A 15,657-nucleotide genomic window follows, 5' to 3' on the forward strand; every position below is an offset into this window, starting at 1 on the left:
TTCGTTTTTCCAACAGTATTTGTACACTTCATGTCTCTGTGTCACATTTTGGTAATTTTTGCAATATTTCAAACATTTTCATTGTTACTATATTTTTTATGGTGATCTGTGATCAGTGATCTTTGACATTACTATTGTAATTGTTTTGGGGCATCACGAACCATGCCCACATGAGACGGTGAACTTAATAAATGTGTGTCTTCTGACTGCTGCACCAACCAGCCGTCCCTCATCTCTCTCCCTGTTCCCTGAGACACAACAATACTGCCGTTAGGCCAATTAATAACCCTACAATGGCCTATAGGTGTGTTCGAGTGAAAGGAAGAGTTGCACGACTCTTACTTTAAATCAGAAGCTAGAAATGATTATAAGCTTAGTGAGGAAGGCATGTTTAAAGCCAAGATAGGCTGAAAACTAGACCTTTCTGCCAGTTGGCCAAATTGTGAATGCAAAAGAAAAGTTCTTGAAATTAAAAGTGCTATTTCAGTGAACACAGGAATGATAAGAAAGTGAAACAGCCTTATTGATGACATGGAGAAAGTTTGAGTGGTTTGGATAGAATATCAGACCACCTACAACATTCCCTTAAGCCAAATCTAGAGCAAAGCCCTAACTCTCTTTGATTCTGTGAAGGGTGAGAGAGGTGAGGAAGCTGCAGAAGAAAAGTTTGAAGGTAGCCGAGGTTGGTTCATAAGGTTTAAGGAAAAGAGCTGTCTGCATAACATTAAAAGTGCAAGATGAAGCAGCTAATGGAGAAGTTGCAGCCAATTATCCAGAAGATCTAGCTAAAATATTATTGAAGGTGGCTACACTAAACAGCAGGTTTTCAGTGTAGACAAAACAGCTTTATATTGGAAGAAGTTGCCATCTAGGACTTTCATAGCTAGAGAGGAGAAGTCAGTGCCTGGTTTCGAAGCTTCAGAGGTCATGCTGACGTGTTAGGGGCTAATGCAGCTGGTAACTTTAAATTGAAGCCAACCCTCATTTACCGTTCTGAAAATCCTAGCGCCCTTAAGAATTATGGACTTCTCTGGTGGTGCAGTGGTTAAGAATCGCCTGCCAATGCAGGGGACATGGGTTCGAGCCCTGGTCCAGGAAGATCCCGCATGCCGCAGAGCAACGAAGCCCATATGCCACAACTACTGAGCCTGCATTCTAGAGCCTGTGCTCTGCAACAAGAGAAGCCACCACAATGAGAAGCCCGCACACCGCAGTGAAGAGTAGCCCCTGTTCGCTGCAATTAGAGAAAGCCTGTGCGCAGCAACGAAGACCCAACGCAGCCAAAAATAAAATATAAATAAATAAATTATTTTAAAAAAGAAGTGAGCAGAAAAAAAACAGTTAAAAAAAAAGGAATTATGCTAAATCTTCTCTGCTTGTGTTCTGTAAATGAAATAACAAAGCCTGGATGACAGCACATCTGTTTACAACATGGTTTACTGATGATTTTAAGCCCACTCTTGATATCTTCTGCACAGAAAAAAAGATTACTTTCAAAATATTACTACTCATTGACAATGCACCTGGTCACCCTAGAACTCTCATGGAGATGTACAATGAGATTATTGTTTTTTTCATGCCTGCTCACACACATCCATTCTGCAGTCCATGGATCAAGGAGTCTTTTAGACCTTCAAGTCGTATTATATAAGAAGCACGTTTCGTAAAGCTATAGCTGCCATAGATAGTGATTCCTCTGACGTATCTGAGCAAAGTAAATTGGAAACTTTCTGGAAAGGATTCATCATTCTAGATGCCGTTAAGATCATTCGTGATTCATGGCAAGAGGTCAAAATATCAGCATTAAGAGGAGTTTGGAAGAAGTTGATCCCAACCCTCATGATTTTGAGGGGTATTCAAGACTTCAGTGGAGGAAATAACTGCAGCTGTGGTGGAAATAGCAGGAGAACTAGAATTAGAAGTGGAGCCTGAAGATGTGACTTTTATTGTAGATATCTCATGATAAAACTTTTAATGGATGAGGAGTTGCTTCTAATGGATAAGCAGAGAAAGTAGTTTCTTGAGATGGAATCTACTCCTGGTGAAGATGTGAAGATTGTTGAAATGACAGCAAAGGATTTAGAATATTACATAAACTTAGTTGATAGAGCAGTGACAGGATTTGAGAAGATTGACTCCAATTTTGAAAGAAGTTCCATTTTGGGTAAAGTGCTGTTGGAAGGAAGAGTCAATCTATGTGGCAAATTTTATTGTTGTCTTATTTTAAAAGAAATGTCCACAGCCACCTCAGCCTTCAATAGTCACCACCCTGGTCAGTCAGCAGCCATCACCGTCAAAGCAGGACCCTGCACTGTCACAAAGATTATGACTCACTGAAGGCTCAGGTGGTGGTTAGCGTTTTTTAGCAATGGAATATTGTAAAATTAAGATATGTACATTGTTTTTATAGACAATGCTCTTGTACATGAAATGGACTACAGTATAGTATAAACATATCTTTTATATGCACTGGGAAACCAAAAAAATTTGTGACTTGCTTTATTGTGATATTTGCTTTATTGCTATATTTATGTTATCGCAGTGGTCTGGAACCAAACCCACAATATCTGGGGTACGCCTGTATTTGTCTTAAGACCATTCCATTACGTAAACACAATATAGTCATCAGAATCAGGAAATTAACATTGGTATATTACTGTCATCTAATCCTCAGACTTTACTCCTGTTTTGCCAGTTGTCCCAATAATGTACTTTAAAGGATCCATCTGAAATGATTCATTGCATTTAGTTGTAATGTCTGTTTAGTCTTTTTCAAAATCTGGAATAGTTCCTCAGTCTTTCCTTGTCTTTCGTTGACGTTGACAATTTTGAAGAACACAGGACGGTTATTTTGTAAAATTTCTCTCAATTCAGGTTTAATTTATTTTCTCATGGTTAGATCAGGTTATACAAATTTGGCAGGAATATGACATGAGTGATGCTGTGGTTTTCTGATTGCATCCTGTCAGGTGGTGTGTGGTTTTGATTTGTCCCATTAGATGTTCACTTTGATCACTTGAGTAAGTGGTATCTGTCCATGTTCTCCACTTTTTACTTCTTCCCCTTTGTTATTAATAATATTTTATGAGGAGATACTTTGAAACAATGTAAATATCCCATTCCTTTTTGGTCTTCGAATTTATTCATTTATTTATTTTTGTTAGTATGGTTTCCTGTATTTTCCAGTGGGTTAAAATTCCTTACTATCCTTATTAATTTTGATACTCTCATGTTTGCCATGGTTACCTCCTGAAAGCTGGCTTTTTTGTTCTTTTGATACATCCTCATTTTTCTCTGAGTACAGTTGACCCTTGAACAACATAGGTTTGAACTCTGCAGGCCCACTTATTTGGAGATTTATTTCAGTAGTAAATACTACAGTACTACATGACGCATGGTTGGTTGAATCTGCAGATACGAGGAACCTCAGATATGGAGGGCCGACTATGAAGTGATATATGCAGATTTTCGATTGCATGGAGTGTCGGCACCCCTACCCACTCCACCCTACATTGTTCAAGGGTCAGCTTACTTCCTTACTTTCTTGTACCACAAATTGTTACAGATTCATGTTGTATTTTCCCTGTCCCCGCCCTGCAATCAGGTATTTCTTTAAGAGGCCCAGTTTTCCTTTAAGTGGAGAATGGATTTTAGAAACCAACTTCTGGACTCTTAAGTGTGGTCATTGCTATTAGCTGTTGCTGTTCCCATGCCCTATCAGTGAACAGAAATCAGGAACACAACACCCCTGGGTTCATTCTAGCTGTCTCCTTTTCTCTTGTACCTGCCTTTTCTGATGGTGGGAAACCTGACTTCCATTTTGCTTAATATATTTACCTACTTCATCAGTTACTTTGCCTGTAATCAGTCTCCTTTTGGCGCCACCCCTTTCCCATGCAGGCATCTTCCTTATCGCATTTGAACTCCAACTCTTGGGGACAGTGTGCCTCCATTTGTTAATGGGTAGCCAGCTCTGGGCCACTGAAGCTCTCCCACCCACTCTAGTGGTGATGTCTAGCTTCGCCTCATGCAGTGTCTTTAGAACTGAACTGTTCAGGAAGGGGAGGGGAGGCAGAAGGGAAGGGATTGAATGATCATTTATTATTGAATGGACCTTTCAAATATGATTTATCATTTATGAGTGAAAATATTCATTACACTCATTTCGAAGTAGAAAGATGGCATTGGAAATATGTTGTTTCCGTTGTTACCTATAGGTTTAAAAGATAAGACAATTGTGGGCTCCCCTGGTGGCGCAGTGGTTGAGAGTCTGCCTGCCGATGCAGGGGACAGCCCCGGTTCGGGAGGATCCCACATGCCGCGGAGCGGCTGGGCCCGTGAGCCATGGCCGCTCGGCCTGCGCGTCCCGAGCCTGTGCTCCGCAATGGGAGAGGCCACAAAAGTGAGAGGCCCGCGTACTGCAAAAAAAAAAAAAAAAAAAGATAAGACAATTGCCATGTGAAAACTCTGGGTGGTCACTCTACAAGAGGTTTTATAGAGACATAATGGATAGAGCTGTTGATTTTTTGAGGACAGTCCTCTTGAATTTATCTTGACTATTCATTCTCTTCCTAGAGTGATATTCTTTCCACCAGTCTTATCTTTGTCTTTCCGTGGGATTTTTCTGCATACTTGATTTTTGGTACTGAATTCCATCAGCTTCTGGAGTTGTGTTGTGATTCTTTGAAGGACTTGATGCTGTCCTTCCCTCTTCTTGTTTTCTTGAGAACTTAGAAAATGAAAAATACTAGAGATTTGATTCCCACCTCATTCATATTTTTCTTCTTTTCCTATAGACTATTTTCCTTTTACCTTTAGGGAATAAGAGGCAGCATTATAATTAATTTGAACATGGTATTTTCTGAATTATAAGTTTTTTCAGTGTTATATTTTACCACCAAATGGGAGAAAGGCTTTTGTCTGCCCTTTGTTCATGTCACTGAGATCTCCTATTGTAGCACTTACTTAATAGAAATGTAGTCTCTGCCTTGGTAGATTGTAAGCTCCTTGAGGGCTGTGAGACAGAAGAGTTTCTCTTTCTTTCATTCCTATGCAAAGCACCTAATAGGCCTAGCTCAGTGTTCAGTAAATGTTTAATAAATGAATTATTTGGAAAACTGGACCATTTATATGAGGCTTGATTGTTTGACATCTGCATCTTTAAGTCACTTTTTGTTAAGTTTCCTTTTAATATATAGAGCAAGTAGATTTAAAAAAAAAAACTATTGAACTTGTTTCTGACTTAAAATGTTCTGATTTGGTATTGGTTTTCTCCTTTTCTGACAGACAGTTTGTCACAATTTGTTGGTTATCCCTGCCCGAAGCCAAAGCTTTGACATCCTGCAAAGTGCCATCAGTAAGCATTTGGTAAATATACTTAAAATTTTTTTCTGTTACACGAAAGCATAGCATTGGTTAAGATTGAGTTTGCCATAACCAAGGAGAGAGTGAGTGTCCAGAAGTCTAAGCTTAATAATTTCATTATGCTGAGGTGAGAACTGAGAAATCTTGGTGTTTTTCCTGGCTGTTACTAATTAATTCTGTGACCTTGGGAACATCTCCTCTTTTGCCAGGACCTTACTTTCTACATCTGAGCAATGAAAGACCTCTTATACCTCAGGTCCTTCTGACTTAAAATGCTTTAATTAACACGTGCCAGGTGTCATTGTGTTGGGAATCCAGCATCCGTACTGGGGTTCAGTTTCCACCCAGAAGGTTTGGGGTGTAAAGTAGGGATGTCACCTCACAGGCTCAAGGCCTGGTCACTGGAAGCAGTGAGCTCAGCCATGAAACTGACTTGTCTTTTGGCCAGTGGGTGTCTCTCGTTCCCATTGGCATTAAATTCTCATTAGGTATGCCTGGGTTTTGCTTTTAACTTCCTCCAACATTTACACTTTGCCCTTTGGCTTTTACTATAATGATGTGAGGGGTGAGTCCAAAACTTTTATCTTCCGGGGATTCTCACTTGTTTGGATAATTTTACAGGCATGTCTACACCGCCTTTTCTTTACTTCCCTCGAGTTGCAAGACTACTACGTTGACTCCTCAGTACTCTCTTTTCTCCCTGCTATCAAACTTCTAATCCTTATACACTGTGTCTCCAAAGATCCCCATCTTTTTTCTTTTTTCTTTTTTTTTACTTCCACTCCAGAAATTTATGCCCTTTGACTACTTTCACTATTCTAGTAAAAGATTCAACATTCCAGTGTTGATCTGGCCACTTCTTTCAGACAGCCTGAGTAAAGGTTAAGACCTCAGAACCTACAGAGTTTATGATAACTCAGCAGTAGTTTGCAGGAGATTTAAGCCATGTATACATGCAGTTACAAGTTAGAGTCCACCTTAATGACAATTTATACAGTAGAGTCCAGGTGAGTTAGCATACCATGATGTCCCTTATCTGGGTTTTGGGACAGTGAAGCAGTCAAGTGTGAGTATAGTATTATCTTACTCCATTATAGGTATTTTCCTTAGTTATGTCTGAATGACTGGTTAAATCAAAGGGCAGGGGAAGGATAATTGTAAAAGGAACTGTGGTTTGTACATTTAATTACCTGGGGTGGGGGTGGTGCCAGATATTAGAGTTTTCCGGTCTGAATAATCTGAAGGTCATGTAAATGCGATTGCTGGTATCACGATCTTCTTTGGATGTATGAAATAATCCTTTTAAATAATAGTATTTCTGTCCATCAGTAGAAATTGTAACATCTAGAAAATTTTAGGAGACTTTGTCATGAAGGGGAGGCAGTGGATTGGGTTATTAGTATTTCTTGAGTTTGCGTATTTTCAGAGTCATTTACCGTAGCAACTAAATTCTCAAAGGAAAACAGGATCTTAAGGTGTGGTTGGTGGCATGGCATGTATTATGTATACACAAGTTTCCACCAGTAGTGATGGAAGGTTAACTCTCCAGATAGTGGTGTTTGGTTTTATTCTGGGGAGAGGGGCTGTTGTGAAGAGGTCATTAATCTCATTTTTCTCTGCCTAGGTTGGGTTGACTGTAATTCCTGACAGCACGGTGGGCTGTGTTTTGGGTGTTATCTGTAAGCTCCTGGATCATACGTGTGTACTTAGTGAGACGCTGCTGCCATTTCTGGCTTCTTGTTGCTACAGTCTTCTTTATTTTCTGCTCACTTTAGAGAAAGGAGAAGCAGAACATCTAAGAAAGAGGTAATAGTTTTTGTATTCTTAAACTTTAATTTTTTTCCTACTTGTTCAACTCCCCTCAATCAGTCAGGCAGTTGGTCAGTCATTCAATCTGTAAGAGATATTTCCAAAATCTAATTCTCTTTTAGAGTTTGTATAAACCTAGCTAGCTTTTCTTTGTTCTTTTATGAATCCCCTTTGTGACGGTGAGCAGCTTAGTTTTTTTTTCCCTTTAAGCTACAAATTTGAAAAGTTAGATGGCATTAGAAAGTTTCCTGAGAGCTTTCCTTATTAACTTTGCTATAGATCTGGCAAGAAAAAAAATTCTACTTTTAGAAAGATGAGCTTACTATTAGTACAAGCCTTTGTATTTTGTTTTGGGCTTCATTAGAACTAGCCAGCATGGATTTTTTTTTTTTTTTTTTGCGGTACGCGGGGCTCTCACTGTTGTGGCCTCTCCCGTCGCGGAGCACAGGCTCCGGACGCGCAGGCTCAGCGGCCATGGCTCACGGGCCTAGCTGCTCCGCGGCATGTGGGATCCTCCCGGACCGGGGCACGAACCTGTGTCCCCTGCATCGGCAGGCAGACTTTCAACCACTGCGCCACCAGGGAAGCCCGCCAGCATGGATTTTTAAATTCTTGGGTTTAAGGAAATTGTTCTAAGATGCTAGTGTTTTTAATTAGTACTTTTGCTCCTATATAATTTTTAGACTAAAGCTTCTAGGATAGTATAGAAGATTTCACTTTAATTTTCAAAGAGTGTTCTCATGCTTATGTTCTCATTGGTATGCTGTTAACAATTCATTGCAGAAGGTTTTTTAAAAATCTAACAGATGAGCAAATATAAGAAAATAAAAATCATTCTATCACATTTTGACATTTGCCTTTTTTGAGCTTTTAAATGTCACCAAAATATACACATGATTGTATAAAACATTTCAATAGTTTAAAGAGTATAAACTGAACACCTGTTTAACCAACCTCCCGGTTCAGAAATAGAACATCGTCAGCACACTTTCTCCACAGTTACATTTCTCTTCTACATCCCCAGAGATCACTTCTGTGTTAGTCACTTCCTTACCTTTTTATTTAAAAATTTTATGTGCATTTATAAGCAGTTTCATTTTTGTTTTGCATATTTTAAGAATTTGATATATAAGAGGAATTATACTATATGTATTTTTTGTGACTTGATTTTCATCATCATTTGTGAGAGTACTCATGTTGATTCGAAGATGTATTTCATTCATTTTTGTTTCTCTATACCAGGAGTCAGCAAACTTCTTTCTGTAAGGAGTCAGTGAATATTTTAGGTTTTTCAAACCATAACGTCTCTTGTCAGAACTACTCAGCACTGCCCTGGTCATGTGAAAGCAGCATTAGATGATACATAAATGAATGGGTGTAGCTGTGTTCCAATAAAATTCTGTTTACAAATACAGGCTGTGAGCTGGATTGGCTGTGGTCTAGTACCCCTGCTCTGTAATATTCTGTTATATGCATGTACTATAACTTACCCATTTTACTGTCAACAGACATTTGGATTTTTTCCATTAAGTGTGTGTATTTAAAACTTTGTACATTTCACTGTTAATATCCTGTAAAATTTACACATAAACAAGCGTAGATTTGATGGTACTTTTCTTAACCATCATCAAACTTTCGGGCCTGATAGTTCAAGAAAAGGCTTTGTAAATAGCAAGGAACTTCTCAGGGTTCTAAAAATTTTATAATGAGCATCCCCATTTATGAACTATGTATATTGTTGTTTGTCATTTCCTGTCACTTGAAATGTAGCCCATTTGTGATATACTCTGATAAGAAGTTTCAAAGATCTTTTTTAGTTTCTTATAGAAAAACATCCTTTGATTTTACATGGTTGGACTGAACAAAATTCACTGTATTTAATATTTTGCCTCTGTAAAATTCTGTTTTTAAAAGTGTTTTGTACTGTGTATTGAGTTTGATATGCATCTCTCAGGATGACATTAGTCACAAAGAAGTGTTGGCAGTCAGTCTTAGGTACTTAAGTTTCCCTTTTGGGCTGCTCCTACCCTCCTAGAGAAGGTGTTTGTGAGATTACAAATAATGAGAGTGCCAGTCAAACTACTGGGAGCTTTTGATTTCACAAGTGCTGACCAAAAAATCGGGCTTGACCAATTTGAGGTATTCAAATTTGAGTGGCCACTGTACTTTGAAGAAACTATTCTGTTGTCTTCTGGATTCATTGTTAGTAATGAAAGATCTGCTGTTCAACTTAGCCCTTTTGGTTCCTAGGTAGTAATCTATTCTTTTTTATTTAACATCTTTATTGGAGTATAATTGCTTTACAATGGTGTGTTAGTTTCTGCTTTATAACAAAGTGAATCAGCTATATGTGTACATATATCCCCATATCTCTTCCCTCTTGCGCCTCCCTCCCTCCCACCCTCCCTATCCCACCCCTCTAGGCGGTCCCAAAGCACCGAGCTGATCTCCCTGTGCTATGCGGCTGCTTCCCACTAGCTATTTTACATTTGGTGTAGTGTATGTATGTCCATGCCACTCTCTCACTTTGTCACAGCTTACCCTTCCCCCTCCCCGCGTCCTCAAGTCCATTCTCTAGTAGGTCTGCGTCTTTATTTCCGTCCTGCCCCTAGGTTAGTAATCTATTCTTTTCTATGGTTTCACTGTTTTCTCTTTGTTGCATTGCAAATCAGGGTGTATCCTAGTGTAGGTTTGTTGTTATTTATCCTGCTTGAGACTTAGTGTACTCCTTTAATCTGAAGACTTAATGTTTTTTCTTCAGCTGTGTTTTTATTTCTGTTATCTTCCCCACTGTTTCTATTCTCCCCTAAAAGCTCCTTTTAAACATAGGGAGTTTCTCATTCTGATTCTTTTGTTTAATCCTTCTATTGAGTTTTTATTGTATCAGCTATTGTTTTCTCTTTCATCTATTTTGAGTTTTTACTCGGCTCTTTGTCATTCTTGCTTTATTGGTGTTAAAGGTCTTGTCAGTTTGTTCTGTTTGCTCTCTTTCTCTCTGGTGTGGGAATTCTCTCATTTTGGGGAGCAGGTGGGGCTCTGGAGGTTGTCTCTAGTGGGACTGAACAAACAAGCTCATGTTTTGGATTGTATAACTTTCTCTGAATGCATCTTTTGTGAGAGTTTGTGGAGGTTGTGGACACCTCCCCATGGGGCAGTTTCACATTTGCATTTTCCTGGCTTCCAGCTCTATGCAGGGAGCCCAGTTCTAGCTCCCTGCTTTCCATACCTGGGGCTGAAGCCTCAGCTTCCAGCATTGTTTGTTGGCTGTTGAATACTCAGCCCCCAAATCCCATATCCAGTTCTGTGCTCCTGTGTATCTTCATGAGTTCTGGCATAGTTTCTGGCACCTAGAGATATCACCCATTCTGGCTTTTGAGCTTGGCTGTATTTTTGTTTTGTTTTTTAGAGTATATTATCTGTATTTCCCTGTGTTTGGGGAGTGGAGGGGGGTTGGTTGGTATTATCTGACCAGAATACATCAGAAGTTTGCAGAGTTAGTGGAACTCCTGAAAATTATCTGTGAAATATTGGACTTTCATCAGTTCCTTTAGAGTGGTTTAGAACCATTGCTTTATGTTGACCTAAAATCTCAACTTCATAACAATTTATATAGAGTTGGTACAGTTATTTCTGTGCATGACAACTCTTAGAAAACCCTAAGAATGGCTCTTCAAATGGTATTACTTACATCATTCATGGTACCCAGGTCTCTCTTCTGTTTGGCCTGACAGTTTTCTTTAATTGTGGTGTGTGAAGGTGGAATTCTGAATTTTACTCATTCATTCAGTATACTTGTATTTGGTGTAATGTAGAATCCATAAGCTCTTTTAGCAGTTTTGATCCACATTTGAAATCCACTGAAGTTCAAGTAGAAAGTGAATATATTGGATCAGTACAGTAGTAACTTATTAAAAAGAAAACCGAATGGGTAGGAATTGTGGAGGTAGGAATTTGAAACCCAGCAGGAACCAAAGCAGCTTCCTCTATTCTTTTTTCTTCTAAGTTTTGTAGTCTTTAATCTCTGTGCCTTTGCCTCCTCATTAGCTATGTCTACAGTCTGGCTTTCTCTTTTCTCCTTGCACATGGCTGTCCTAACCTGGCTGTGCATGAGTCCACAGGCTGAATAAAGTCTCTTCAAATAAGAGGATCTGTTTGGCTTAATGGATTTGGTATCTACGTTTGATGCAATTGCTGTATGTGGAGTTGGGAGTGGGGTCGGATGGTGAAAGGTCTGGAGGTAGGCTTTCTTAGAAAGACTTGGGACTGGGAGGATTATGCACTCTTGGTAGAGAAATTGTAACAGGCTAAGGTCAGAGCCTTTAGCAGCCAGTGAACTTTTCCTCCAAAAGGATATTGCTCCATTTAATTGACACACTTCTAGAATGTGGTTAGGCCACTTACCTCTATCATAAAACATTTTTGTTCCTGTTCTATAAAGATACCGAAAGAATGATGCTCACTGAAATTTGGATTTATTTACCATCTCTGGCCTGTAATAGTTCCCTTACTGGCTGTTTTCTCAAATCCCTTTGGTTCCTTGTGAGCACATCTTTCTCTGGAAAGCTGCCCTGTTCTAACACATTGAAGAGACTCATAATCCAGGTCAGAGGCTTAGAGTTTCATGAAGTTCTTTTCTTCCCTTTTTGCCATTGGGACATTCTTACTCTTTTGACATTTGGTGTTGTGTAATAGACAGTTGAATAATGTCCACTGGTAGAGAATAGTACGCATGTATACATCATTCTGTGGTGAATTCTGTGTTAAATATGATCACTAGGGCTTCAAGAATGTCTTGTTAAGCCCAGGGAAACGCTGGTTGCTAGGCTTCCTGAAACCTGTAAAATAGGGGAAGCAGCTGATTCTTCACTGCATTTGCTTTTTTAGCTCTGATGAAACCCAGTTCTTATTAGTTTTGGTTTCTGGGGTTTTATCAGAAAACACCGTGTTTCTTAAAAAAGGACATTTTCAGTCTTGGGAAGTATGGAAAGGGCACTTTTCCTGTATGCGTTGGTTCACTGACTCATTTCTGTTTTGTAGGGACAAGCTGTGGGGCGTCTGTGTCTCCATCCTGGCACTCCTGCCTCGAGTGCTCAGGTTGATGCTGCAGAGCCTGCGGGTGAGCAGAGCTGGACCTGAGGAGCTGCCTGTTGTGGGCCAGCTGCTTCGCCTGCTGCTGCAGCACGCACCCCTCAGGACTCACATGTTGACCAATGCCATCTTGGTGCAGCAGATCATCAAGAATATCACAGTAAGAAGCATGAAACAAGGGCTTTGTACTGTTCATAGTAGATTCATGGGCATGGAGGTGCTCTTGGGAGGCCAGCGTTTCTGTGTTGACGGACTCCTGGAATTAAGCCCAGTGTGGTGATTTCTTAGGGCTTCCCCTGCCGTCTAGTAACTGACTGTCATAACCAGCGGGGTGACTTTGATTGCAGAATCAGTACTAAAAACCGTAAAATACTCAAACTGAATTAAGGTGGCAGGCAGCTTAGTTGGAAAAAGTACAGGCATCAGAGTCACTCCTACCTGTTTTGTGATACAGATTCTATTGCTTAACTGTGATAACTTGGCAAGTTGTGTGGGCTTTTTTTTTTAACCTATCTGAGCTTTGTTTTCCTAGCTGTAGAAATGGGAATAATAGCAACATTGTTGGGTTTTGTTGACCATTAAATGAGATCGTCCAAGTAAGGTTTATACTGTAACTGATAGTTACTAAGCACCCAACAAATGTTAGCTGTCATTAAGGAAATTTAGCAGGAATAAACGAAGGCCTATTTCTAGTCACTTAGTTCACTGGAGAGGCGGAAGAAGTTGGAAGTTGCAGGCTTCAGCTTTGTCTAATGGTTGGTTCTCTGTGTTCACCTGGGGCGGGCAGTTCTGTTTATTAAGGATTCCCTTGGTGTTTTTGGTTTGGGAGAGTTAAAGTGAGGTTTTTTGTATAGGCCTTTGATTGGAGGGGGTTATTAATTGGTATATGTAATAATACTTCAGAGTAATAGAGCTTATACCTACATATAACAAAAGATGTATTCTGAATTTTCTCAGTAATGGAAGAGGATGCAGAATTCAGAAATAGTAGAAGGGAAGAAAAGTTAAGAACTTGGATCATTCCGAGGTTGGAGAATCAGCCAGTCTCTATAAGAATGACAAATTGAGACCTGTTGAATCATTATTCTCAGTGAATGTTATGAGATTCTACAATGCGAAGGGGCGGAAGTGCAGAGTGTAGGGGTGGTTAATGGTGAAATTTCATTAGTCCCTAGCAAATGTGGGAGGGAAGAGACCCAACAAGAAACTGGTAGCACTTAATACTTGAGGATGAAACTAGGAATTTTAACTACCTGTGGTAATAATACCTGATTAATAGGTTCCTTTTTTCAGTGAGATTTCATTTGATAATTTATAGATGAGGATACTATCGCAAGGACTGTTTGAGATCTTGTTTGGGTGGGGGAAAAAACCATCAGGAAGCAGTTTTAGTACAACTCTCATATTACTCTTGTTTTTCTCTGCAGACATTGAAGAGTGGAGGTGTTCAGGAGCAGTGGCTTACAGACTTACATTATTGCTTCAATGTGTACATCACTGGGCATCCCCAGGGACCCAGCATGTTGAGTACAGTGTATTGAAAAGGCACTGTGGCACCTCTGTTTGAAATTGTTTATTCACATCTAATTTTGAAGAGACTGATGTAATAAATGTTTGTCATTAAAGCTGAACTTTTAAAGAAGTTGTTTATGAACCTTCCTTTGCACTGAAATAGGAAAATAATGCTTGGGAGTTCCCATTGATGCACAGGCTGGCTTCCTGGACTAGCATGTGATATGTGGTAACAGGTATTCTGTATTTCATAGCTAAGTATATATAAAATACAAAGCGATAATATGGTACCTTCTATTGTATAGTAAGAAATAAGCTCAGTCTTTGTGGTCCCATCTAGGCAAACTTTATTCTTTTTGTTCTCAGCCCCAGTTCATTCAGACAGCAACAAACTAAACGAGTTTTTGGTTTGGTTTTGTTTGGGAGTGGTTGCTTCTCACTCTGGAGTTGTGTTTCCAGAGGATTTCTAGCAAGATTTCAAAACAGTGCTCCCATTTGTTGTGGATTTTCCTGTACCTAAATGGTCCTTGGTCTGAGCTGGGTAACGCTTACAAAATGGTTTTCTACTAGTGATCCATTGTAAGCGTTCTTAATTTATGTTATAATCATTTTCATAAAAATGAAGTAATTTAGTTAGCCAACTGTAAAAAATCCAGGTAATTAAATAACACTTCATTGCTTCCAATCTCTTACTGTCAGGACAGGGCTGGCAGTAATCTTAAAATGCAAGCAGTTCTAGAAATATTTGTGAGCCTAATATGCCATTGTTTCTGCCTGTCTACATTCCTAGTAGCTTTGCCCTTAAAAAATGTGAAAAAGCCCACAATCACTGGATTTTATTTAAACCATGTGTTCTTAGAGAGCTAGAATGCATAGTTAGCACATTTTCCCATGCCAAAGGAACAGCATTTTGACAAGGTTGCTCACCTCTGCAGGTCAAGCAGAAAATACACGTGGAAGGTTAAGGCCTGAATTGGCACCCCGTGCATGAGTGCCTGGTCTGTAGACCTTCCCGACTGAGGCCTTGGTGCTGTGATACTGCTGGTGCTCAGCAGAAGGAACGCCATTCACAGGACGTGGCAGCAGCCTGTGGCCTTCAGAGGCTGACGCGGCAACTGTAAAATGTAAGCAATCAACAGTATACCTATTACAGTCTTACAGTGTCTAACAGCAAAACACTGGGTCATGACTCTGGTCTAAAAATTAAAACTGATGATGTTGGAATAACAGGATGTGGTGTCTGTAATGAAGTCCATTGCATTAGCTTCCAGAAAAGTAGTGAACTGAAGGTATCTGCTGTGGGACAGGCTCTTCCCCATCTCATTTAGGTTCTTCACTGGAGCCAACAAACCAGGCTTGCACCAGTTGAGGAGAAATCCCAACCCAGCAGCGTCTTTAGTGCTCACTTCCTTAGTTTTACTTACACTTATTAGAAATACTCTTTTCCGGCCGTCCTCACGGACATGTAGGCACATGGGCAGTTTTGCACAGGTATAGTCTACCCTGGTCCTTGCAGCACTGGCTAAGAATTTACAAAACAGTGCTGTGTAAGAGCAGAAAGAAAACACATTTCTCTCGGTTGTTACCACATTTTCAGGCTAATTAGCCTTCAGGCATGGATATTAAAGTTTTCCCAAAGTGTAAACGCTAATCAGAGAATTCTGCACTAGCTACTAGAACCGCCCCCTCCGGGCACAGTCTTCCTCCATAGGCAGTCGAAGCTTTGTTTTGTTTCTTGATGGGTTAGCTGATTGCAGGTTATAAGAAAAATTCTTTGATCTTCCACTGTTCTCAAGGAGGTGTATACACTGCAAGTTGTTCACTGTTAAAAACAAATACCAGATATTCAGATTATTATTATTGCTGCTACTATTATTATTTTTG

At 39.7% G+C, this 15,657-nt stretch overlaps 2 protein-coding genes across 5 annotated transcripts in view; one reads left to right on the top strand and one right to left on the bottom strand.

Annotated features, from left to right (window-relative positions):
* The window catches only part of TEX10 (testis expressed 10), a 55,860-nt gene extending 41,957 nt beyond the window's left edge, over positions 1–13,903 (top strand). The window contains exons 12-15 of the mRNA XM_030829841.2: positions 5,287–5,367; positions 6,989–7,170; positions 12,211–12,421; positions 13,689–13,903. Of these exons, the coding sequence (XP_030685701.2) occupies positions 5,287–5,367; positions 6,989–7,170; positions 12,211–12,421; positions 13,689–13,802 (588 nt within the window). The 3' untranslated portion in view covers positions 13,803–13,903. The remainder of the gene's footprint in view (positions 1–5,286; positions 5,368–6,988; positions 7,171–12,210; positions 12,422–13,688) is intronic.
* Positions 13,904–14,594: 691 nt separating this feature from the next.
* Positions 14,595–15,657, bottom strand: part of INVS (inversin) — a 142,851-nt gene continuing 141,788 nt past the window's right edge. For all 4 annotated transcript variants that reach the window (XM_030829840.2, XM_030829836.2, XM_060300689.1 and 1 more), the window contains one exon: positions 14,595–15,595. In XM_030829840.2, coding sequence (XP_030685700.1) covers positions 15,447–15,595 — 149 coding nt within the window. In that variant the 3' untranslated portion in view covers positions 14,595–15,446. The remainder of the gene's footprint in view (positions 15,596–15,657) is intronic.

This window comes from Globicephala melas, chromosome 6, assembly GCF_963455315.2.
Source record: "Globicephala melas chromosome 6, mGloMel1.2, whole genome shotgun sequence".
Lineage (NCBI taxonomy): Eukaryota > Metazoa > Chordata > Mammalia > Artiodactyla > Delphinidae > Globicephala > Globicephala melas.